The sequence below is a fragment of the Stegostoma tigrinum genome, chromosome 4, assembly GCF_030684315.1.
Source record: "Stegostoma tigrinum isolate sSteTig4 chromosome 4, sSteTig4.hap1, whole genome shotgun sequence".
In the NCBI taxonomy this organism is placed as follows: Eukaryota; Metazoa; Chordata; class Chondrichthyes; order Orectolobiformes; family Stegostomatidae; genus Stegostoma; species Stegostoma tigrinum.
Window position 1 is genome coordinate 92,616,715 of NC_081357.1, and position 26,790 is coordinate 92,643,504.

Below are 26,790 nucleotides of genomic sequence, written 5' to 3' on the forward strand. Positions count from 1 at the left end.
CTGTTGTAAAATAAGACAGCATCTATCCAAATTCCATTGATGAAAATGAAATTCAATCACTTTCACAACTTTACCAAGTCATTAAACTTATTTGGGTTCTCAAAGTACAACAGGACATGACCTCACCCTAATTCTTATTTTATGATTTATCTTTGTCATTCTCCCCTTGATCTTTGGGTTTAAGGATCTGCTCAAATGATGTACATTTGTACTTAGGCTGTTTGCTAAGCTGTAAAGCTGCAGTTGTTTGTTTTATTAAAGTCCCTCTGACCATGTTTTACAACCTCTTTATACTCCCCCACCATGATAACTGTCTCTCATGCTCTCTTAGGGATTATCTGTTTACACTATTTGTCGCTTCATCTTCCCTGCTAAAGAAGTGGGCTTGCCTTTACTGTCTAAGGTTGACTGTTCGTAGGAATTCAGCTAAATTCCTCTTGTTAGTTTATAGGTTGTACTTTAATTTACAGTTATCTAAAAAGTTCAGCACACTTTTGGATCAGACTTTTTCTTCCACATTTAACCAAATAGCAAACTTGAGTGTTAGTGCCCAGGTGTCTCTTATCTAGATTTTTCAAGAATGCACCTTGTCAAAAATGCTTATGTGCTTAGCACAGCCTGTCTACAGAAATCTAATTAAAATCCCCAGCCTTTTCTCATTGTGACCCTATCATAATTCTCATGGAAATTTTCATTATCTTATCCGTAACTCCATATGGCGACCACAAATCTGGTGATAAAAGTTGCTATATGTAGCTGCTAATTCCTTCTCAACTGTCCTCCCTCACTTTCTTTGTCTCTCTTCCTTCCTCTTTTATTTCCTCCCCCTCTTATTCTTCCCCCATCTCTTTCTTTCCACCCCCTTTCATCCCCCATCTTCCTCTTTCTCCTATTTTTCTCTTTCTCCTAGTTTCTCTTTCTCCCATCTTTCTTCCTTCCTCTCCATCTTTCCTTTTCTCTCTGTCTCTACCTGCCTCTCTCTTCCTCCCTCCCACCCTCTCTCTGTCTGCTTACTGTCTGGCCCATTGTTTGTCCTTGCACGTTTTCTCTCTCCTTCCTGTTCTCTCTTTCCCTCCCCTCTCATTCTGTCTGACTTCTCTTGCTTCTCTTGCCCTCATTATTTTTCTTTACCCCCCAACTCCATCAATCTCTGTATCTCTCCACTAGCTTACTCTCACTCTCTGCCTTTGTCCCTCACTCTTCCCTTCTTCACCACCCACAAATTTGCTTGCTGTCTCTGCATCTGGATGCCCTCTCTGTGTCCCTGGGTTGTCATAATTTCTTTATCCCATTAAGTCCTGATGATTTTAGATGTACTGTCGAATGATGTTTTATTAAGGCCCCGATGTCACACTGTAAATGTGTAAACTCTTGAGTTCTGTCATGTGGAATGGTTCATGTAAACCTCTGTTTTCCAGTTAATAAAGTGTGAGCTGGAGGAGTCTGTAACACGCGATCTGAAAGCTGCTGAGAAATTTCTGGATCGCGTTCACCTGGACCCTGATGAACCGTTACTGAAGAATTTGGAAACTGACTGTAAAGATTTACGAATGTCTCTCGGGGACATGATTGATGTGTGTGCAAGCAGAGTTGAGGCCCTGTCAAGTGCCATTGAAATAGAACAGGTCTGTTGTATTGTTTTTCCAAATATTTTACAAATGATCCTCCTCTTTATTATGTCAAAACGAATACTTCAATGATTTTAGACTCTCTGCTTTACTTCCAAAATTATAAGGGGCACTTTACTAATGTCAGGCTCCCTCCTGACAAACACTTTGTGAGGTCCCCTGTAAATCTGCACAACACACGCGCGCCATTGTTGGATGTGGATTGGACCTTTTGCAAGTAAGGTCGGTAGATTTTTGTTCGGCAAAGCTACCAAGGAACATAGGGCAAAGTGGGGTCAATGCTGTTAAGGTTCAAGTCCAGATTAAATGAATGATGGTGAAAACTAAGGGGCCTCCTCTTTTTGGAATGTTGCAGTGACTTTTCCAGGAATGCCTTTTCTGTTTTCAGTGTTCAATTTCCGGCATTATAAACAGTAACTGGTGAAATTCCACTTGTGTCCTGTGACTGTGGGTCTGTTGCTGATCATACTGTGTGCCGGCATCAATCACTTGCCAATAAAACGCTGGTTTCCAACTGGTTCTACTCAAAATAGCCAGGGCACTCACAGACCTTAGAACCTGCAATTTTGAAAACAACATTAATGCAAATGGTTAATGGGTTTTGTTTTGAGCTTGGACACCATCTGCAGTTAAAGATTTTAATAATGCCTCCTTCTGGGTCATACCACCTTCTGGTTTTGATACAAACTGGTTGAAATTTCTATTCTGCTTTTCAGTCTAAGATCAAGGCAATACATCAGGAGCTCCTTGCCACACTCGATGGGCTGTCCACTCACGTGCAAGACAATGCCACTGTCTTAGAAACTCTGTATCCAGACATGGGCAGTGATTTGGAAACTGTTGAAAGATGTATACGGCAACACAAGGCAAGTGTTGCAGACAAATCCTGTAACTCTAGAAAAGGGTTACATTTACAGTAGAGCTAATGAAAATTAAGTTTTTAAATGTTTTAATAACAAGGTGACTTTGCAGGGGTAAGCTGTGATGGTAGCATTTTAGATAGAAACAGCATATTTAACATATGAATACGCAACAAGGTCTTTCACTGTAGTTTGATCAGAGAAAAGGGCACAAGAAGCTTGCATACAAGTTCAGTAGGGAAGACAAATGGAATGTTAGTCTTTATTTCAAAAGGAAGGAAGTATAAAAGTTGGGAAGTCTTGCTAAAACTATACATGGCACCAGTCAGACAGATAATTGTGAATAGTTCTGAACCTCTTCTCTAAGGAAATATATATTGACATTAGAGGCAGTCCAGAGGAGGTTCACTAGGCTAATCCCGGATATGGAGGGACTGCCTTATGAGGAAAGGTTGAGTGAATTGGACTTCTACTCATTGCAGTTAAGGAGATTGAGAGGAGACCACATTGAAGTATACACAATTCTCAGGAGACTTTACGGGGTAGTTGCGCAAAGGCTGTTTCCCCTTGTGGGAGAATCTAGGACCAGAGGGCATAAGCTCAAAGTAAGGAGGCCCCCATTTAAAACTGAGATGAGGAGAAATTTCTTCCCTGAGTATAGTGAATCTGTGGAATTCCTCCTCTGAGGGCTATTGAAGCTGGGTCACTAAGCACAAGCAAGGCTGAGATGGATTTTTAATCAGCTAGGGAATCAAGGATTATGGGGCTAAGGCAAAAAAATGAAGTTGAGAATTTATCAGGTCAACCATGATTTCTTTGAATGATAGACCTGACTTGATTGGCTGAATGGCGTACTTCTGTTCCTATGTCTTATGGTCTTAGAAGTAAATAATGCTTAGGACACCAAAAAGAGTCCAGTGACTCTTTGTCAAACTCCTTTGATTGGAGTTTCTCATATTTTGGGTTTGATTAAATTCAGTTCAGTGACCTAAGATTGTTCATCCTACAAATACTTTCAATACCATGTACTTAAGCGTAATTCAGAGCAAATTTCAAATTGATCAAACAATCTATGTGAAAATAAAAGTTCAATCTTGAAGTCTACCAACTTGTGCTAGCACCCAACACCCTCCATTCATCATACTGTGGGTGTAGTTCAACCAAGAGATTGATGTCAGGCAATGTTGAACAATAACTGTAGAAAAAAGTGCCAAATCTGTTTTTTGATGGTTTTGGTAAAATAGAAATTAAGTGGAATTGTTGCTTCTGTTAAACGGTTTCTTAGCACCAAATTTACCTTAGTTGGAAGAGTCAGAATGCTAGATGAGTTAAACTCATTCAGTGGTTAGCAGTAGCAAGTGCACGTTTGGCATTTGTTATTTTTGGGAACCAACCTATTTGATATGCTTATGTTCTCTGCGTGGCTGTTATTGAATGGTTTCCATTGCAATTGCATCCAGCAAAGTGAGATTCATGACCTTTAAATAGCCTCTATTACCTCTTCTCAATTTAAATTAATTCTGATAGTTTGGTTAAAGAATTGTGCTTTGTGTATGCAGTTGTTATAAAAGACATTGGCTTGAATTTGTGGTCAGTAAAGAATGAATGGCGCTCAGCATACTTGGTGTTTAGATTTGTCCACAGGCCTTCTCTGAGGTAGAATAATCAGATTATGCACTGTCCTGCTTAAGGGATACAGACCTGTGTAAACAGAGCAAGTAACTATGTCTCCCTTTATCGAATCAGATTGAAGAATCCTGACTGAGCCACATGGAGTCCAAACCAGGAAGTAGAAGTTAGAATAGTTGATTTAATATTTTACTTTTAAACATGATGTTATGGAGAGACACAATGAAAGATGTATTGAAGAGGGAGGAACAAAACAAAAATAAATACCTTTTAAAATAATATGTATAAATTTCCAACATTAAATCACAAGGAGTGAATCTCCACATTTATAAAAAAAGTGCAGGGAGTTTGTTTGACAGCAATGGGGACTTAGTTTGCTGCTAACTATACACTTATGCTTAAGTGGACAAGCCCTGATATTTTCTTGAGGTTTGGTTATGATGTGAGTGCATACAGTTAAACTCATGTCTTCTATGCTGAGTATCTCAGTGGGGTGCCATTGTTGTGACTTCTGTGGAGTAACAGTAGATTAGTAACAGTAGCAGCATTTTAGATATTTCCACATTTGACGGTACATGTGCAGTCATTGGAAGTTGCAGTCCAATTTACCCTTTAATACCAGTGAACTCGGATAACTTTGCTATTATTTTTACATAGATCACTCTGTAAAATATAACTATTGACACCATTCCTTTCTTTTTGCAGGATTTGGAGAAAACTTTGATCGATTTGAAAATTCAGCTTGATGCTACCGCATTTGATATCCAGTTCTTTGTTTCTGAGCATGCAATGGACTTTTCTCCGCAGGAGAACAGGAAACTGCTCAAACATTTGAATAGCACACAGACATTTTTTAAAAGTGTGATGGAAAGGTTAACAGTACAAGTGGAGGCTTTGAATCTTCAATTACAGACCAGATTAGAATTGGATGATCAGAAGGTTTGAGTTGCTTGATTGTGGGCAGTTGGCATGATACCTAACAAAATTGTCTGCTACATGCTTCTATGAAGCTTGTGGGATGTGTAATTTTACCAACATTATTTGAACACTAGTATTGAAACAATCTGAAATCTCTGTTCTCATAGTTTGGTTAAGTTATTGATATATCACAAAATATGATGACACCCAGGCCTTGGATGTCGTCAACCTCTAGTGTCAACAATAATGATAACATGTACTTACAGTGCACCTTTAATTAGTCTCAAGGTAGTCACAGGAACATTATCAAGCATTGTTTGTCACTGAGCTACCTAAGGTGGTACTAGAACAGATGACCAAATGCTTGCTCAGAGAGAGAGGTTTTAAGGAGTGCCTCTCACATGAAAGAAAGCTGGAGGGAGGTGACAGTCAGGGAGGAAACCCAGAGCTAAGGGGCAGGCAGTCAAAGTGATGGTGTGCCAGATGTGAAACAAAGGAAATCAGGGAGTACTAGAGACCAGAATTGGAGGAATATTGATATCTTGGAGGACTGCAGAAATGGAGGACGTTACAAAAGATGTGGTGGAACAAGGCCATGGTGTGATTTGAAAACAACATATTGACATGTTGCTGACATTCATCAGTGAGAACGGGAGTAACATAGATATCAGTGCTTTATAAATTTGTACCTTGAGATCTTTTGTGCTTCTACCTTTCAAAGTAATTTTGAATAGGGCACTTCAAAAATCTCCAAATGCCACATAATTGTCCAAAAATATTTAATAAGCCCATAATGAAAGTGCATTTTCGTTCACAGCAAGTGTTTGGTATTTGATAAAAGATCATCTTCAGTTTGGAAGCAAGACTTTCAAAGTTTTTTTGAAGGAACAAATGGATCTACATAGACTCAAAATTATGAAAGTGGACTGTGTAGATGTCAGCATGAAAGTCAGCCTCTGTGTCCTTGCAAAATCTCTCCAAACATTGTGTAACTTTAGGTCTAAAAGTGAGTCATTAGATGGATGTAGGGGATTTGCCATTTTGAAATGTCATCTATGGCTGATGCATAAAATGGCTATGTCTCAAACACGCCTGCATCTTGCACCACAGCAATACTGCCTGCTTAATCCCTTGAGCTTAGCTGTAATGAAAAATTGAGGTTGACTACTAATGCAAATACAGCATTGCCATAGCTAAATATGGAGAATGGACTCATATACATGAGCAAAAGCCATGATTTTGAGGTTTTTTTATATACCTGGTCTACTTGGATGCGATGATATAAGGTACACCAAAAGAGTTTCCACTTACCAGCAGAGCCAGGAAAGAGGTGAAAATTTTATTTTAAATGTGGCAGCCTGGAATTCTGATTCTGAATGCAGTGCCTTAGAGAGTGATGGAAGTAGGAAGGGAACAAATAGGAGTTTGTACACATGCATGTAAAGAAAAGATTTGCAGAGGTATGACAAAAGAGCAGGGACATGAAATTAAACAGATAGCTGTTGTAAAAAGCACAGTGAGCTAAATGTTGTTCTGTGCTCATCAACCTGCCAATAGTTAGATCATATGATTCGCAGAACAAGTGATGGACATCAATTTAAGTTCTTTGCTTCTGCATGAAAGGTGTTACTGTTCGTGCAGAATTCTGCAGAGTTGCTTAATAGCTAGGTCAAGAGCTCGTCAACTTTACACAAGTAGAATTCTTATCCCTTGTCACTGCATCACTGTTTTTCAAAAGACATCTCTGAGCTGAGGTCAAAGTGCCCAAGATATGTTAACCAATGCAAAAGTAAAATAATGCACCTGCTGAAAATCTGAAATAAAAACAAAGTGCTGGAAATATATGGAGAAAAGTTAACATTTCTGTTAATGACCATCATCAGAACCAGCGTTAACAAATTCTTGCCATCTTGCTGAAGCCAGAGGATATTCAGAATATCACTCAGTCTCCTAGCCATGACGTGTCAAGTACCCATAATCTCTCATGTGATCATAACTCCAAAATGAGTCACTTGGTGATGAAGTGTCTTGGAGTTTGATGCTGTTTTCTGAAGATTGTGGCTCCCCACAGATCTCACTGCACTTCAATGTAATCTTCTCGAGCTTCAAGTTTTTGTAGTGTGAAATATATTGCAAATGCGATGTGTGTGAATTTCATTAATTCATCAAATGAAACAATGTGGCTATTTAATACTGGAATCATGCCACACTTTGTAAGTAATTTGCAGCATGTCACTGCATGGGCTCACCATTTACCTAGCATTCAGCAAATTGATGAGCACTCAAAATAGTGTTTGTTTTAAAAAAACGCTGCTTGAAATTCAAATACTTTCCACAATGTGACTAACACTGTTCTGTAGACCTTTTTACAGATGACCGCTTGCTGTATTATTCATTCGCAATCTCTCTCTCTCTCTCTCTATCTCTCAAGAAAAAAAAGCCTGAAGCCTAAGGCCATCTGAACAAAGCAAATAAAAAGAGCGCTGTTATCTTTCTGCTTGCATGACAATTGTGTGGACGTGACACTGATGGAGCTAACTCCTTCGTGAGATAATACCTATTTATTTAATTTATCGTAACCCATCTTCTTCACTTGTTTGGTTAACTGCTATCATGTTTGCAGCATACACTGGTGAATTAGCATAGATTTTTATCGTAGAGAAGGAAGAGACTGTCTTAGCGAGAAACAAGAGCAAAATGACTAAGATGATGTATTTTTTTCTATGCATTGGCAAAACAGGCTTTTGAAGAAAAGCAAGGAGAGTGTAACAAGAAATTGCAGGAAATGTGCGACTTGCTGATGGTGACTGAAAATAAAATCATTGGCTACGAGAGTGCAATGTCCATTCCTGATGATAGCTTGGCTAACTTACAACAGCATCAGCTAGAGCACCAGGTTAGTGATACAGTGATTGTTTTAATGAGTTAGAAATGTGTAAATGATGTGACTTGACAAAACTCTGAGGTCAACATGGTGAGATCCTGCTGATTGCAACCCTGGAGGGGTTTTAGTTACAGTTGCGCTCAGAATTTCAAGTGCCTAGGCACTGGTTATCACATATAACTCATCATTAATGTGCAGCTTGAATGAATAAACTGTCAGCTGAATCCTCACTCCAGGTCTGTTTCTCATAATAATGTTAGGATTCCTTTTTGTTGGTTTACATTTAGGGGTCTGTTGGTGTATGTCGGTGGTCATCATTTTTTTAGGAGTCAGCCGCATCTGACTTTGTAGCTGGATGGGCCACTACACCTGGTCCTTGACACTCACCCAGCTCTCACCTTTGATTTTATGTAGATGTGTGAGCATTGATCCACAGGTTAAACTAGGTGAGGGTGCTCGAGGGCTAATGTCCACTTGTGACGGAGAACACTAATCTCCAACCATCCTTTTACAAATGCACAAAAACTGTGTTGCCTTGATAGATGTAGCAGAAGAAATAGTATTCTGTTACTGATGCTGTAAGTATCACAGCACAACTGTGTGGATAGCTATAAGGTTAGTCACCAACACAGAAGAAGCTGTGGATCATCAATTACAATCTACTACCACCAAAACCAGACTGTCAAGCCACCGGAAACAGATGTGTAAGACAGAGAGAGGGCAATCCGAGCACATTACATCTCAACTGTAATAAATCTTGTGCAGGTGTTCCTAATGTGCATACCCTTCCAACCCCCTTCATTCAAAGCCCAAGTTAGATCTCCTATCTCCACCGCGATGTAGAATTTAGTATTCATCAATAGACAGCAGCATTTGTGGAGATAGCAAACAAAGAAGAAATGGAATCGCGACCTAACTTTTTATGTATTATAAACTCTCAAATGAGAGATAGTTAGATCACAAGAATAGCTCTGCGGCTGCTTTTCATTTTCTGTTTATGGTCCATAGATTACTACAAAAATGGAATTCTGTTTCATTACTTATCTACGTGGGATTTGAACTTGTGACCAAAGCTACTAGCCCAGTACAATGATTTGACAACGCTGTACTCCATTAGTCTAATAACTAAAATGATATTGAAGACAGTAGTCCAAAACACATGCTGTGTTTGCAGAGAGAAGTTATTCCTGGAAAAGGAAGAACTAACACTGTAAAGATTGTATCATGCTTTCTAATATGTATAATTCTTAACAAAATGTGTTTATAAGGAGCACGTTGATCGTACATTGCTGAGTTGAAGAGATGCCATCTTTCAGATGGGATATGTCATGGGGGAGTGTTCTTTTGCTTCCAGTGGTTCAAGTGGATGAAGGAGATCCCATGGCTCTGTTGGAAGAAAAAGGTTCTCTTGGGCATAGTCCCCTTATTCAATATCAGCACATCTGCCATTCATTCATCTGATTTGCAACTTGTGGCACCTGACTGCAAGCAATTTGTTGTCCTGGTTGCCACTTTACAGCAGTGAATCCATTTCTAAGGAAGGTCATAACACCCCAAAGATGTGATAATGTGCAGTTTAGATGCAGACTGTTTCTTTGCATTTTTCATACCTTAATACAGCACATACCCTATTCAGTTTGTTGTGCCTATAGTGTGCTCAAAAGGAGCTATCCAGTTAGTCCTGCCACCCTGCTCTTTCCCCATGGCTCTGCAGATTACTCCTTTTCAAGAATTTATCCCATTCCTTTCTGGAAAGTTATTGTTCAATTTGCTTCTACCAGCCTTCCAGGTATCACATTCCAGATGATCATAACAACTCAGTGCAACAAAAAAGAAGTTAATTTCCTCTTTAGACACACTTATAATGAATAAGATATTTAACAGAATAAACCTGAGTGTGTTTTATTTTTTACAGAACTTAACTTTTATCCTTAAGGTCCTGGAGGGGCTGCAACACTTTTTCTACTAGAATCAGGAACTCCCAGATGTTTAACATAAGAATGTAAAAATGAAGAGTAGAAATGAGTCATTTGCCTGAGCTTTCCCCACCTCCTGTGCTGCCAGTCCTCCACCCCACCAACCCAAGCCTGCTGAAGAAGTCAGTGAGCATAACTGATCTTTAATCTTAATTCCATTTTTCTACTTAGTCGCAACAGTCCTTGATTCCCTCAGAGGCCAAAAATCTAGCAATCAGAGGCTTGAAATATACTCAGTGAACAACACCCACAGCCCTCTGGCATGAAGAATTCAAACTATTCGGAGCTCTGAGTGTAGATAACAATCTCTAGTTCGGCCTTTCCAGCCAGGGGAAAAGGTCTCTCAGTACGCGTCAGTGCATTGAAATTTGTATACTTCAGTGAGCCACCTTCCTTTTTCTACATTCCAGCGCATATAAGCCCATCCTTACTCAATTTTGCCTCATTGAACGGATCTCTGACTTCAGGAGTTAATCTGGTAAACTTTCATTACATTCCATCTGCTGTGATTACAGAGACCTTCATGAGTAGATGCAAAGTAAAAGTAATATTTCCACTTGTCGATGACAGGAAAACTAGGGATCACAAATGTAAAAGTGGTTAAAACGCAGGAGAAGGCTATTTGACCCATTGTGTCTGCACCAACTTGGCATATGCAATTCATTTATTCTCTATCCTATTCTCTATTAACTCTGTAAATCCTTTCTCTTCAGATAGCCATCCAGTTCCCAATGGAAAGGTAGCGCATTCTAAATCCTAATCAATCACTGTGTTTAAAGCATTTTCCTTGCGTTGCCTCTGGTTTTCTTGCCACTCAACTTAAAATTGCGTCCTCTGTTCCAAACCTATCACCAATTAAGAACAGTAATATGAAACCAAGAACTGTGGATATAGGAAATCTGAAACAAAAGAAGAAATTGCTCGAGAAACTCAGCAGGTCTGGCTGCATCTGTGGAAAGAACGTAGAGTCAATAAGAACAATTTCTCCCAATCTACTCAGTCCAAATTCCTCACGGTTTTGAACAGCTCTACCAAATCTCCTCCCAACCCTCCCTTCTGTAAGGAGAACAGCCCCAGTTTCTCTCATCTGTTCTTGTAACTGAAATCCCTGTTCCCTGGGATCATTCTTGCAAATCTTTCCTTCAACCTATCCATTGCTTTCACAATCTCCCTGAAGTGTGGGCCCAGAATTTCACACTTCTGTAAAATAATCCATTTATGCCCAAGCAGGTGATCAGGCTCTCATAAAATGGTTGCCCGAGTTTATGTTGAGAGCTGTGTAATCTAAGACAAACACAATGAAATCCTAAAGGGAATTCAAGCCAGATGTGTTTCTCCAGAGAGTCATGGCAATATGGAACTAGAGGGATCAGTGAATGTTAATCCATAAAGATATGAGGGAGAGAGGAATAGAAGATTACATGGATGAAGAAGAGGTAGAGGCTAATTGTGTGGAACATAAATACTAATGTGGACCTACCTATCAAGCAGATTCCTGTCCAAATGCTAGGTAATACATTTCCAACATCCCCATGCTCATTGCCCAAAATCATTATTAAATAATCGGAAGAAGTTGTAAATCTCTTGTATTCAAAATCAAGGTATAGTTTGGTGAAGTAAAAATAGGAAGTTGGTAAAATCTGACTGAACTAGGGGTTTAAAGGCACTGTCAGCGTGTTGACCCAACATTTATAATATCAGTGCAGAAAGAAACTGGGTTATACTCCCACACCAAATAAACAATGAAAGGACTACAGATGCTGTAAATCGGAAACAAAAATAGAAAAACTCAGCAAGTCTGTGGAGAGAAATGAGAGTTAACATTTCGGGTCGAGTGACCCTTAGTCAGAATCCTGGTCATCTACTTGGATGTAAAAGTGGATTATCGTCTGAAATTCTGTACTCCCAAATTTCCCATTGATAGTGCCTTTCACTGTTCATTGCCTTGATTGGGATGCCAGCAGAGTACGGTGTTTTAGCTGTGATCAGAGATAATGGGAACTGCAGATGCTGGAGAATCCAAGATAACAAAGTGTGGGGCTGGATGAACACAGCAGGCCAAGCAGCATCTTAGGAGCACAAAAGCTGATGTTTCAGGGTCTAGGCCCGAAACATCAGCTTTTGTCCTCCTAAGATGCTGCTTGGCCTGCTGTGTTCATCCAGCCCCACACTTTGTTATCATGGTATTTTAGTTGTATATGACATACAGTGTCCTGAAGAGAATGGGGAACTGGAATCCTGATTCTTGAGGGAAGGATAATCTGAGACTTTGATGAGATGCCATGCAGCACTTGGTTTGATTAATTCAGACACATACAGATCAGTTGAATGTTTAAGTGTCAGCTGTGATTCACTGAGTGGCATACACTGTTCTGAATTTGACATTTGAGCTCAAGCTCCACACATAAACACAACGATCAGGCTGATGCTCCTGTGCAGTATTGAGAAAGCACTTCATGGCTAGAAATTTTCGAAGGCAGTTTAAAACTGTCTGATGGCTGTGGTCAAAACACCGTGAGATGTAGAAGTAGCGTATCTTTCTTTAGATAAAGGACCAAAACAGTTCACAATATTCTAGCTGTGGTCCAACTAGTCCTTCTAAAGTTTGAGCAAGACTTTTTAATTGTTATATACCATTTCCTTTGAAATAAAGGCCAACATTCCATTTTTCTCCCCTTTTACCAACTGAGCTTCAATGTTAGTTTTCTGTGATTCATACACGAGGATTCCCAACTCCCTCTGTCTTTCTCGATTTAACTAATATTCAGCTCTTCTATTCTTCCTGACAAAGTACGTAACCACACATTTCACCACATTATATTCCATCTGCCAAGCTTTTGCCTACTTAATAAACTTATCTATTTCCTTCTGCAGACACTTTATGTCATCCTTACTACTTAGCTTCACACCTATTTCTATGTCATAGCGTTATGAAAATTTTTGTGGCACTGTTGTGAAAAGAGCATTGGAGTTCTTCAGGTGTCCTGGGCTGGTTTTCATTTCTCAATCAACATTATTAAAAATAGGTTATTGAGTCATTATCAATTGCTTTTTAGTGGAACAGTACAAATTTGCTGCTGTGTTTCCCACATTACAGTGCTCCCAAAGTACTTTATTTGCTGTGAAGTATTTTGTCATGATCTGGTCTGGGCACTGATAGGTGCTGTTTAAATTCAGTCTTTACTTCTTTTGTTTAACAGAGACAGCTATCAATAGAAAAGAGAAAAAGTAAATTTTACCTCATTGTTTTATCCCCTCGGATGCACTGTTTAACTGGTTTTTCAATAAATAATTTTGACAGTATCTAATATGTTCCATTATGTATTTTACACCCCTGTGTTTCAGGCCTTACAAAAGGAAATTGAGGTGAATGCAGCCACTTTAGCAAATGTGGTAAATGCAACTGAACAGTTCTTAGAGAAGAACAGGGACAAACTCAAACCAGAAGAAAGAGAAGCAATCGACAGGAAGCTGAAGGAAGCCAAATCTAAGCTCAATCAGTTGAGTAAGCAAGTGGATTCCAAACTCAAGAATCTGGACAATGCTGTAACAACTGCTCTCAAACAGGAGACTGAGAAGGTGCTGATGATTTATTTCTTCCTCATATCTATAACTGAATTTGTCCTGATGCAGATTTCTGGTAATAGAATGTAATACTGACATTATTTATAGTTGATTGCAAACAATTTAATATATTACCCAGGATAATAGATAAAATCTTACGTTATGGAAAGTAGAATTCTTCTCCATGGAGCAGAGAAGGTTAAAATGGGACTAAATAGACACCTTCAAAATTAGATAATAAAATGTGAGGCTGGATGAACACAGCAGGCCCAGCAGCATCTCAGGAGCACAAAAGCTGACGTTTCGGGCCTGGACCCTTCATAAGATTAGGGAGGTTTGATAGGATAGCATGAGGAAAAGTTACTTCTGTTGAATGTGTCAATAACCATAGGTTATACATTTAAAATTGTGGTTTGAAGATCCAGATGAGAAATGTTTTCACTTGGTGTTGGCATCTGGAGCACTCTGTTTAAAGATGCAATGTAAGCTGATTCCATAAGTAATATTAAAAGGGAGTCAGATCATTTATGGACGCAAAGTAGATGTATGGCACTCAACAAAGACTGATTTTTCAGAAAAGAACAAGCCATGGCATCATAAGCAAAGGACTTTATTTATCCGCTAACTTTCTGGGACATTGGTTATACCACTTTTGAATAGGGTGAAAAGCCAAGTTCGTCTTCCCAGATTGGGTGAGTCCAAAACTAGAGAGCATAAGTTTAAGTTCAGAGGGGGAAGATTGAAAAGGGAGCTTAGGGGCAACATTTTCAGATGGAGTGTGATGCATGTACGGAATGAACTGCCAGATGAAGTAATGTAGGCTGTCACAGTTACAACAATTAAAAGGCATCATTTGGGTATATGAATAGAGTAAGGGCTTAGAGCGGGCCAAATTCTGGAAAATGGGACGAGATTAATTTAGGATATCTGGTCAGCATAGAAGAGTTGGACTGAGGGGTCTGTTTCCAAGCTTTACATCTCTATGACAGTATGATAGGTCCTTCCCTTGGAAATTTTCTTTGTAGTAGGAATATACTTATTCTGAGTATTGTGACCTGATTGCTTAGACATCTGCCACAACTTGTTTTATTGATCAATCCCCTAGGCTAATAACCCAATCCACTTCAGGTAGCTCAGCTTTTATAATTGCCCTTCTCTAAATTTAAAATACTAGTCTCCCTTTCACACTGAGTGTAAAATTCAATAATATTGTGGTAGCTGCTACCAAACAGTGCCTTTACCATGAGGTTATTAATTAATCCATCTCATTACACAATACCAGATCAATGTAATCTCTGGTTGTTCCAGAATGTGCTGCTCTAATAAACTACTTTGAAAGCGCTGCACCTTGTTAGCTCTTACCTTGAAAGCATTCTATTAATCCCTTATCTAAGCTATTGCCAATGTGAATTTTACATTGTAGTTTCAAATCCATCATGATTCCTGTTGTCCCTTTATCACAAGCAGTCAACATTTTCTTTTTGTATATTTTCTTGTATGTTGTGGTTACTGTTTAGGGGACTGTAGACCACTCCCATTGGTGACTGCTTCCCCTAACTTTTCCTCATCTCCAACAAATTGCTTTTACATTCTGATCACCTGAACCAAGATCACCTCTAACTAATGAATCTAACTTGACATCTGATTTTTTTTTGAAGTTTATTTTTGAAATGTTAAAGATACTTATTGAAGTTTGGTTTACAGGCTGCAGTAGTTGAACAGTTAAAGGAAAATGAAAGTAAGATCCAAGGACTCTTGAATTGGCTGTCGAGTATAGAACAGGAGCCAATGAGTGAAGAGAAAATAAAAGAGACATTGCAACAAAATGGCAACACTATTTTTGTGGATGGACTGAAGACTCTGGAGAATGAGGATACAGTGAATGGAAACCTACCTCAGGACTTGAGTGAGACCAAAGCAGACAAAGCAATTGAACTAACAACTGATGAGGATTTGAATCTTCAGTACCAAAAAGCCAAGGTATAGATTGAAGTTCTTTTGATTATTTTAAGTTAAGGATATGCATTGTTGCAGCATTGAATGAAATCTGATGTTCATGTGAACGTGGAGATTTGTTCATTTTGAAAGCAGTACATGAATGAGTTAGTTGACATAAAAGCCTTTTGTACCTACTCACAAGAGAGAGACTGGAAACAGTAGTGCTACCCTTGGTTCAGTGAGTTGCACTGGATATAGAAGATAGAGAACATGGGGAAATAAGTAGCGACATCTTAAAAAATGTCCATATTACAGAGGAGGAGGTGCTGGACGTTTTAAAACGTATAAACATGAATAAACTCCCAGGATTGGACCGGATGTACTCTAGAACTCTGTGGAAAGCTAGGGAAGTGATTGCTGAGCCCCTTGCTGAGATATTTATGTCATCGACAGCTACAGGTAAAATGGCTGAAGACTGGAGATTGGCAAACATGGTGCCACTATTTAAGAAAGGTGGTAAGGAAAAGCCAGGGAAATAGTGAGCCTGAGCCTGATGTCGGTGGTGGGCAAATTGTTGGAGGGAATCCTGAGCAACAAGATTTAAAGTATTTGAAAAGGCACGGACTGATTAGAGATAGTCAACGTGGCTTTGTGCATGGGAAATTGTATCTCACTAACTTAATTGAGTTTTTCGAAGAAGTCACAAAGAGGATTGATAAGGGCAGAGTGGTGGACGTGAACTATATTATCATCAGGAAGGCTTTCAACAAGTTTCCTCATGGTAGACTGGTTAGCAAGGTTAGATCCCATAGATCAGGGAGACCTAGCCATTTGGATACAGAATTAGCTCAAAGGTAGAAAACAGAAAGTGGTGATGCAGGCTTGCTTTTCAGACTGAAGTCTGTGACCAGCAGTGTGCCAGAAGGATTGGTGCTGGATCCCCCACTTTTTTTTTTATCAAGCATTTTAAATGATTTGGATGTGAACATTGGAGGTATGGTTAGTAAGTTTGCAGAGGACACCAAAATTGGAGGTGTAGCGGACAGCAAACAAGGTTACCTCAGAGTACAGCAGGATCCTGATCACATGGGCCAACGGGCTGAGGAGTGGCAGATGGAGTTTAATTTAGGTAAATGTGTGGTGCTGCATTTTAGAAAGGCAAACCAGGGCAGGACTTATACAGCTAATGGTAATGTCCTGGGGAATGTTGCTGACCTTGAAGTGCAGGTTCCTAGTTCCTTGAATGGGGCATCACAGGTAGACGGGATAGTGAAAGAAGTGTTTGGTATGCTTTCTTTTATTGGTCAGTGCTTTGAGTACAGGAGTTGGATGGTCATGCAGTGCCCATACAGGACATTAATTTGGCCACTTTTGGAATACTGTGTGCAGTTGTGATCTCTCTGCTATAGGGAGAATGTTGTGTAACTTGAAAGGGTTCAGAAAAGATTTACAATGATGTTGCTGAGGTTGAAGGGTTTGAGCTATAAAGAGAGGCTGAATAGACTGGGGCTATTTTCCCTGGAGTGTCGGAGGCTGAAGGGTGACCTTATAGTGGTTTATAAAATCATGAGGCACATGAGTAAGGTGAATAGCCAAGGTCTTTTTCCTAGGGTGGGGGAGCCCAAAATTAGACGGCGCATATTTAAGAGTTAAGGGGAAATATATAAAAGGGGCGTAAGAGGCAACTTTTTCACATAGAGGATGGTGTGTGTATGGAATGAGCTTCCAGAGAAAGTGGTGGAGGCTGGTACAATTACAACATTTAAAAGGCATCTTGATGTATATGAATAGGGAAGGGTTTAGATGGATATGGGCCAAATGCTGGCAAATGGGACTGGATTTATTTAGGATATCTGGTCAGCATGGACAATTTGAACCAAAGGCTCTGTTTCTGTGCTGTACAGCTCTATGACTCTATGACACACTTGCTTCAGAGTTAGTAGTTTGGGGTGAGTTCAGATTATAGGGGATCTTCCAAACAGAATCTTAAGACTGAGTTTTCCATCTGTCCTATGGTGGATGCTGAAGATCTTTCAGCCAATACTTTGAAAGCAAACAGAGAAGTTCTGTCTAGTATCTTGACCAATATTTATCCAACAATCAACATCACTAAAATACAAATGCTGTCAGTGCTGTTTGTGGGAGCTTGCTGTGTGAAAATTGGCTGCTTTATTTCTGACATCTGATACTGATTACACTTCAAAAAGTCCTTAATAGACTTCAGAGTTGTGGGTCACCTAGGTTTGTTAAAGTGATTGAAAGATAGTTGCAAATCAGTTGTTCTTTGGTCCTGCATTGAATATTTAGTTTTTTAGCATAGTTACAGAAAACATTTATTCACTTAGTGACTGTTCATGATATGGTTTTGCTTAAAACAGTTTCATCATCAACAAGTTGTGTCACAACAGCAGTCCTACATTATATCGACACAGTCAGGGCAGGATTTCCTAAAGAAGCAAGGCTCCAGTATTTCTGTAGAGGAACGAGAGAAATTGGAGAAGGACCTGAATGAGTTGAAGGCTCAGTATGAGACCACGCTGGCCCAGTCGGAAACCAGACTGAAATTGATACAGACTGTACAGGATGAGCTGCAAAAGTTTTCCAGCGATTACAGTGAATTTGAAAACTGGCTGCACCAGTCTGAACAGCATCTGGAGGATCTCCAAAGTGGTGCCACTGAAGTTGAAACTCTTGTTGGCAAGCTGCAAAGGCAGAAAAGCTTTTCTGATGATGTCATCTCACACAAAGGTGACTTGAGGTATATCACCATCTCAGGGCAAAGAGTCCTTGATGCTGCTAAATCCTGTGGCAAATTGGATCTGGGCAAAGATATTAAGCCATGTATTGACACATCTGCGACTTGTGACTTGGTGCAGAGGCAACTGGATGTGGCCAATGACTCCTATAAATCGCTGCACTCAAAGGTAAGGTTTCCACTCAACTTTTTCCATAGACATGTTCTTTTCATGGTCTTTGCAATTTTTTTTACTTTGTGAATGTGCATATGACACAGGAAACCCCCATTCACTAAGTACGTCAGTTCAACGGAGTAGGGAGGAGCCATCAGGTTTTTTAAAATTGTTTCATAGAACAAGGACTTTGATGAGGCCAGAATTTGGAAGCCATCCCCAAATGCTATTGCACAGAATGTCTTGCCAGGCCATTCAGAGAGCAGTTAATAGTCAACAACACTGCAGTTGTTCTTCTCCCTTGACCAGATAAGGAAGGCAGATTTCCTCCTCTAAAGGAGGGTTAGTGATTTTCACAACAATTTGTTATTGAAGCCAGATTTATACTCCAGTTTTACTAATTGAGTTTAAATTCTACCAGCTGCTGTAGACCCACATTGACCCAATCCCTCAGAGCATGAGCCTAATCCTCTAGATTGCTAGCCTAGCGGCAGTACCACCTCCCTGAATTACAAAGGGTCCATTTTTCTTTTGTCCAACAGCTGATTTATATGGTGTTTATCCAGCATTGCGAGAAATGGAACTTAGTGGTCATTAGGAATGTGACTGCCACTGAGGCAGATAAAGGGACCCAGAAGGCCAGAGTGTACGAGCGTCAGCCCTAGCTGTTTCAGACATTTTGAGGTTCTTTCAACCTTGTCTGGATGAGGAGGCTGCAGTGTGGGCTGGCTGATCACAGCACAATAGTACGGGAAGCCATTCGAGGGAGGAGCATAGAAAATAATCTGGTGACGGTAGGGGCCTGTCGAGTTTGGGAATTGATATCTTTAAAGTTTTTGAGAAGATTTGTGGCTCGGGTTGTGGACGAGGTAGTTGACTTGCTCGCCGAGCTGGTGTGTTTAGTTGCAGACATTTTATCACCGTGCTCGGTAACATTGTCAGTGTATGCCTCCAGTGAAGGGTTGGTGTTCTGTCCCGCTTGTTACAACGCTTCACCGGAAGCACACTGACGATGTTACCTATCAAGGTGATGAAACCTCTGCAACCAAACACTCAGTCTCGGTGAGCAAGCCTGCAACAATGATAGCTTTCTGTGGCAAAGAAGAAAAACCCAGATGAGTGTGTTACCGCCCTGGGTGCTGGGCTTTGGGACATCTGCTCAGGATCAAGGGGAACTTCTGTGATAGTGCAAAGATCCAGTTATTGTGGTCCCTTTGGGTATGAATAATGTAAGCAGGGAAAAGAAGGGGATTCTGTATGTGCAAATTGAAAAGGCATGTAAAATTAGAGAAATGAATGTATAGCTCCAAAGGTGGTTAGGAGAAGTGGGTCCTGGCGCATGGGGCACTGGGACCTGTACTGTGGTTGTACAGTTGACATTTCTGCACGCGAACCTTATTGGGACCAGTGTTGTACATAGCTGCATGATGAGGGAATTAGAGAACATTTTGAACAAAGCAGCTTTAAACGGTTTTTAATAGTTTTAAAGTTAATAGGGAAGGGATCAACTCAGCAGGTCTAGCAGCATCTGTGAAGACAAAAACGTGAACTCTGATTTTTTTCTTCACAGATGCTGCCAGACCTGCTGAGCTTTTCCAGCAACTTCCGTTTTTGTTCCTGATTTACAGCATCCACAGTTCTTTTGCTTTTAATTTAGGAAAGGGATCAAATTTGGGAAGAGGTGGCAAATCAAAGTGTATATACAAGGCGGGGGTTTGGTTAGCCCGGTTGGCTGGATGGTTGGTTTGCAATGCAAAGTAATGCCAACAGTACGGGTTCAATTCCTGCACTGGCTGACGTTACCATAAGCATTCTGTATCTTAACCTCTCCCCTTCCCTGAGGCATGGTGAACCTCAGGTTAAGCCACCACCAATCATCTCTGTCTAATGAGGGAGCAGCCCTATGGTCAGGTAAGACTATGATGCCTTTACCTGTACCTAGACAAGGTAAGACAAAAAAGGTGTTAATGCAGGAACCAATTGCAGCAGGAGGGGAGAGAGAGAGTACAAATCTGGGAAGGAGCCACCAGATAAAGCCACGGGTTACAAAAATAATAGAGGGGCAAAGCTAAAGGCACTGTGTCTGAATGCATAAAAATTTGAGACAAATGAGAGCGCAAACAGAAATAAATAAGTACGATCTGATAGCCATTACAGAAACATGGCAAAACGGTGAGAGATGGGACTGGAATGTTGAAGGGTAAATGGTATTTATGAAGGACAGGAAGAGCAGTGCAGTGGCCATAATTAAGACCATAAGACAGAGGAACAGAAGTAGATCATTCTGAGCATTGTGTCAACTCTGCTAGTCAATGAAATTATCACTAAGCTGATAATCCTCAACTCCATTTTTCCTACCTCATCCCACAACACTCAATTGTCTTATTGAGAAAAAGTCTGTCTAACTCAGCCTTAAATTGACTTAACACCCCAGCCTCAACTGTACTTTACAGTAAAGAATTTACAGATTCACTATCCTCTGAGAGAAAAAAAATCCTCCTTATCTCCATTTCAAATGGGTAGCCCCTTGCTCTGAGGTTGTATCTTCTGGTCTCAGTCTTTACCTCTAGGAGAAACAACATCTCCAGCATTTACCCTATTAAGCCTCCTAAGAGTATTGCCATAAGATTGCCTCTCATTCTTCTAAACTCCAATGAGTACAGGCCCAACATAATCTCTCATCGAAAGAAAATTCCTCCATATCCAGAAACAAACTAGAATACACCTCCTCCCACCCACACTCCTGCAAAAATTCCATCCCCTATTCCCAATTCCTCCGCCTCTGCCGCATCTGCTCCCATGATGAGGCATTCCACTCCCGCACATCCCAGATGTCCAAGTTCTTCAAGGACCGCAACTTTCCCCACAGTGGTCGAGAACACCCCTGACCGCGTCTCCCGCATTTCCCACAACACATCCCTCACACCCCGTCCCCACCATAACCACCCAAAGAGGATCCCCCTCATTCTCACACACCACCCCACCAACCTCCGGATACAACGCATCATCCTCCGACACTTCCGCCATCTACAATCCGACCCCAGCACCCAAGACATTTTTCCATCCCCACCCTTGTCTGCTTTCCGGAGAGATCACTCTCTCCTTGACTCCCTTGTTTGCTCCACACTGCCCTCCAACCCCACCACACCCGGCACCTTCCCCTGCAACCGCAGGAAATGCTACACTTGCCCCCAGACCTCCTCCCTGACCCCTATCCCAGGCCCCAAGATGACTTTCCATATTAAGCAGAGGTTCACCTGCACATCTGCCAATGTGGTATACTGTACCCATTGTACCCGGTGTGGCTTCCTCTACATTGGGGAAACCAAACGGAGGCTTGGGGACCACTTTGCAGAACACCTCTGCTCGGTTCGCAATAAACAACTGCACCTCCCAGTCGCGAACTATTTCCACTCCCCCTCCCATTCTTTAGATGACATGTCCATCATGGGCCTCCTGCAGCGCCACAATGATGCCACCCGAAGGTTGCAGGAACAGCAACTCATATTCCGCTTGGGAATCCTGCAGCCCAATGGTATCAATGTGGACTTCACCAGTTTCAAAATCTCCCCTTCCCCCACCGCATCCCAAAACCAGCCCAGTTCATCCCCTCCCCCCACTGCACCACACAACCAGCCCAGCTCTTCCCCGCCACCCACTGCATCCCAAAACCAGTCCAGAATGTCTCTGCCTACCTAACCTGTTCTTCCTCTCACCCATCCCTTCCTCCCACCCCAAGCCGCACCTCCATCTCCTACCTACTAACCTCATCCCACCTCCTTGACCTGTCCATCTTCCCTGGACCGACCTATCCCCTCCCTATCTCCCCACCTATACTCTCCTCTCCACCTATCTTCTTTTCTCTCCATCTTCGGTCCGCCTCCCCCTCTCTCCCTATTTATTCCAGAACCCTCACCCCATCCCCTTCTCTGATGAAGGGTCTAGGCCCAAAACGTCAGCTTTTGTGCTCCTGAGATGCTGCTGGGCCTGCTGTGTTCATCCAGCCTCACATTTGATTATCTTGGATTCTCCAGCATCTGCAGTTCCCATTATCACTCACACCCCAGCAAACCTTGTCTGGACTGCCTCCAACTCCAGCATATCTTTTCCTTCGTAAGGGGACGAAAACTGTTCACAGTATTCTAGATGTGTTCTGATTGAGGCAATACATAATTTTAACAATGGTCTAACCTATTTTCATTCTCCATTTCCTTTACAATGAAGGGCAGCAGTTTGTTTGACTTCCCCAATACCCACTAAACCTGATTGCTGGCTTTTTGTGATTCTTATATGAGTCCTCCCAAATCCCTTTGTGGGGCTGCATCTTTCTGTAATCTTGCCCAAATTAAATAATATCCAACTCTTCTATTCTACTGACTAAGTGCATGATCCCATATTTTCCCACATTATATTCCATCTGCTGAGATTTTCGAACTCACTTAACCTGCTTATCTCCTTCTATCAATTCATTGTGTCATCCTTATCACTTCCCTTCACACCTACTTCAGTGTCTTCTGCAAACTTGGTGCTTGTACATTCACTTCTGTCATCTATATCTTTAATATTTAGTTAAAAAAAAACTGTGGCCCCAGAACTAATCTCTATAGCACTCGACTAGTTGCAGGCTACCATTTTAATAATGTCTGTTTACCCCAACTCTGTTATCCATTAGGTAGCCAATCTTCTAACTATGTTAGTATGCTACCACTAACATCAGGGGCTCTTATTAAATAGCCTAATTTGTGGTACCTTAGCAAATGTCTGTTAGTAATGTAAATATATTACTTCAACTGATTTCCCTTTAGCCATTCTGCTTGTTACCAGCTCAATGAAGAGTAATTCATTTATGAGACACAATTTCTGCTCATTTGCAGTCATGCTGACTCTGCTTAATTTTATTCTTTATTTCTAAATATCTCCTATATCATTCTTTATAATAGAGGCTAACATTTTCCCAAGAAAGGTGTTAAGCAAACTGATCTATAGTTACTTGTTTTTTCTTATCTCCTTCCTTTCTAGATAAAGTTGACAATGGTAGTTTTGCTATCTCCTTTTGGATTTTTCAAGTCTTAAGGATCCCTGGAAGCTTACTAACAGTGCATCCACTATCTCTGGAGCTATTCCCTTTAATATTCTAGGATGTAATGCAGCAGGTCTAGGGAACTCATTGACCTTTAGCCTCATTATTGGCAGCGTATATGTCACTCTGTTTTTCATCCAGAACTACCTTCATTTTCATTGGTGAGGGAGAATCATGTCGCATGGTGCCTTTAGCTCAAAGTTTATTTAATCCCCAAGGGATATATAAAGATTAACATCATATCACAGTGAATACACCTGAGGCTTCTCTCCTCTAGGCTTATGTAGATGTAACAGTCAAAGATTTACTTGTGAAGCTACTGAGTCAGTATGGAAAGATTGAAAATTAGATTTATTTTTGGCACACAGACCTTGCACCATACTCGTGCAAAAACATTCTGTGCACTGCAATGAATATTGGGAGATAAGTGCATAATAGTGTAGTCAGATTGGGATTATATTCATACCTTAAATTTAACTGAATGCCAATCTCTTATTTCCAGACTAACCAATTTACTTAATCTTAATTACCTATCTCATGTTGAAGGAAGCACTTAGCATGAAGTAAAACAAATACGGTGTATTTTGTTTGTAAAGGCTTTCAGCTACAGGATGGAAATCTGATTTCCTAGATGATTTTAACAAGATAGTAGAGGCTAAAATGGTGATGGTTAATGATTACTTACCTTTAATTTGGTCTTGGCTCATTGAGGCAGAAAGTGGATAAGTTCAAGCATTTTGAAGAAGGCTCAGTGGACTCAAAACTCTGCTTTCTCTCCACAGATGCTGCCAGATCAGATGAGTTTCTCCAGCAGTTTCTGTTTTTGTTTGTGATGTGTTCAGACCCCACTTCAGGGGCCATATAACACAATACGAAGATGGGCTTGTGGGTCTTTCTTCAGGTGAACATGAAGGTGAAAGGGGTCCTCTGACAAGCTGCTAATCAGAATGTGAAATTGTTTTATTGTCACATGTACTCACTTACATGAGTACAGTGAAACGTTTACAAGCTGCCACTGATGGTGCCATCTGAGATACAACGGTGCCTAGGCACAGAATCTTGGTACAGAACAGGAAAATAAAGAAAACAAGTTAAGAAGTCAAGCATTACAGTCTTTCTTACTAAAATGTAGAAGAATAAAAAAACACAGTTAATAATTCAACATCACAATGCTTACACACCTGGCCGTACTGGGCTCGCACTCTTCACAAGGGCTCGATCTCGCCCCGACTGCTGCCTTGGGCTGCCTACTCCCTCTCTCACTTCTGGGCCCCGGGCTGTCCGCTCCCTCTCTCGCCTCTGGCCCCCGGGCTGTCCGCTCCCTTTCTCACTTCTGGCCCCCGGGCTGTCCGCTCCCATTCTCTCTGCATCAGGGCTACCTGCTCTCTCTCTCTCATCGCTGGACCTTGAGGCTATCTGCTTCTTCTCTTACCTTCAATCATTAGATTTGAGTGGGAGTTTGTTGCTTTGAATGCAGTGTTTCATCAATATAACATGTCCTGAGTCTGTGCAAGACGTTATATAAATGCAAGGTTCTTTTCCTTTCACTTGCATCCTCAACATGCAGCACTTTACGACAATATCTGAGACCACTAGATGGCATTGCCTGATGTGGTAACCCAGCTGTCACGTCAGAGGTTACTTGTGATTTTTACTTTAACAAATAGAAATGAATATTTTTGTGGAATATTTATCTATAGAACACAGTCAAGGCATTAGCAAGGGGAAGAAACACTCAGAATAGATGTGAATCTTTATTTGTGGTTTAATTGATTCAATGTCCCATGCACCATGATTTTCAGTCAAAGACTCAGATATTTGTATGTTTGACAACTGTCCTTGATGGTGAATTTGCTAATGTTGGTTTGCGAGTGAACTTGACATCTGATGTGCTGTAAAACAAATCAATCCAAAACTTCTGCCTGTGATTGCTCAGTGGATCCTGTTGGAAAGTGGGCCCGTGCATACAGGGCCAGTATTAGGTACTGTTCTCAGGAAGGGTCCCCGGATCTGAAACATTAACTCTGATGTCTCTTCACAGATGCTGCCAGACCTGCTGAACTTTTACAGTAATTTCTGTTTTTGTTTCTGATTTATAGCCTCCGCAGTTCTTTAAATTGAGCAATGAAACAATTACAATTATCTGTTTATATAATGTCAGTAATGTAAGAAAACATATCACAGTGATCCCTAGATGAGAGATAGAGCAGATATAGATCCAAATTCAGGACTGTTAAGCAAGCTGACCAAAAGCTTGGTCAGTAAGTTCTGTTTTTAAGAAGGGTCTTCAAGAATCATCTTTAATGTGAGATATTGCATTTTGGTGCAATAAACAAGGGCAGAGCTTTTACAGTTAATGGTTTGGCCTTGGATAGTGTTGGCAAACATAGAGACTGAGGATTTAGGTGCCAATTGATAGCACTGATGACGACTACTTCCATCACTTTACTAATGATCAAGAGTAGACTGATGAGGCGGTCCTTAACCAGGTCAAATTTTACCTGCTTTTTGAGTGTGGGACATGTCTGGGCAATCTTCCTCATTGTTCGCTAGGTGCCAGTGTTGTAGCTCACTGAAACAGATTGATTCAGGGAGCAGCTAGTTCTGAAGGGTAAGTAACAGTACTATAATCAGAATGTTGTCAGTGCCTTCTGCCTTTGCAATATCCAGTGGCCTTCCTGCTCTATTACGGCACCAGGATTAATCTTCTGGCTTGATGATGGTGATAGAGTGGGGGATATGTCAGGTTGTGATTTTATAGTTTGTGGTTGAATACAGTGCTGCTGTCATTGACTTACAGTACCTCGTGGATGCCTTGATTCAAGTTGCTACCTCTTCTCTCAATCTATCAAATTTAATACAGTAGTAGTGCTGCGCAGTATGATCCCCAAAGTCAACATGGAACCTTGTATCTGCAAGAACTGTGTGGTTGTGGCTATCAATACTATTTTTGATAGTGCATCTGTGACAGGCAGATTAGTGAGAATAAGATTGAGTTGCTTTTTGGGAACCATTCTTTTTTCATCTCATGGATGAGGACAGGAATATTTGTGGAACCTTCTTTTCCTGTTAGTTATTCGAATGGCCCCCATGGGTCAATGGGCAAGATTTTATGCCTTGGATCTGAAATATTGGTTGTGTGGTGGCTTAGAATTCTGAATAACATGCTTAACAGGTGTCGATAAATTAACTCTTTGGAATGGAACATCTTGGATAGGCCTGTTGGGCAGAATGGCTTATTTCTATGCTGTCAATATTATTTTAATATGAAATAAAGCAAGAGATATTGAATAGAGGCAGTAGAAACTTCTCTATATGGTGAATTCTGAAGTCAGAGTTCAATTCCAAGAGTGGCTGAAGCAGAAACCATGTCAATATTGACGGTTAGGTTGGATCATTGAATA

At 40.7% G+C, this 26,790-nt stretch overlaps 1 protein-coding gene across 2 annotated transcripts in view; it reads left to right on the forward strand.

Moving 5' to 3' along the window:
• The window catches only part of dst (dystonin), a 528,150-nt gene that overhangs the window by 290,282 nt on the left and 211,078 nt on the right, over positions 1–26,790 (forward strand). The window contains exons 38-44 of one of the 2 annotated variants that reach the window (XM_048530258.2): positions 1,419–1,625; positions 2,345–2,494; positions 4,823–5,056; positions 7,776–7,931; positions 13,241–13,474; positions 15,164–15,439; positions 17,776–18,321. In XM_048530258.2, coding sequence (XP_048386215.2) covers positions 1,419–1,625; positions 2,345–2,494; positions 4,823–5,056; positions 7,776–7,931; positions 13,241–13,474; positions 15,164–15,439; positions 17,776–18,321 — 1,803 coding nt within the window. The remainder of the gene's footprint in view (positions 1–1,418; positions 1,626–2,344; positions 2,495–4,822; positions 5,057–7,775; positions 7,932–13,240; positions 13,475–15,163; positions 15,440–17,775; positions 18,322–26,790) is intronic. The other variant, XM_048530256.2, reaches the window with a different exon arrangement.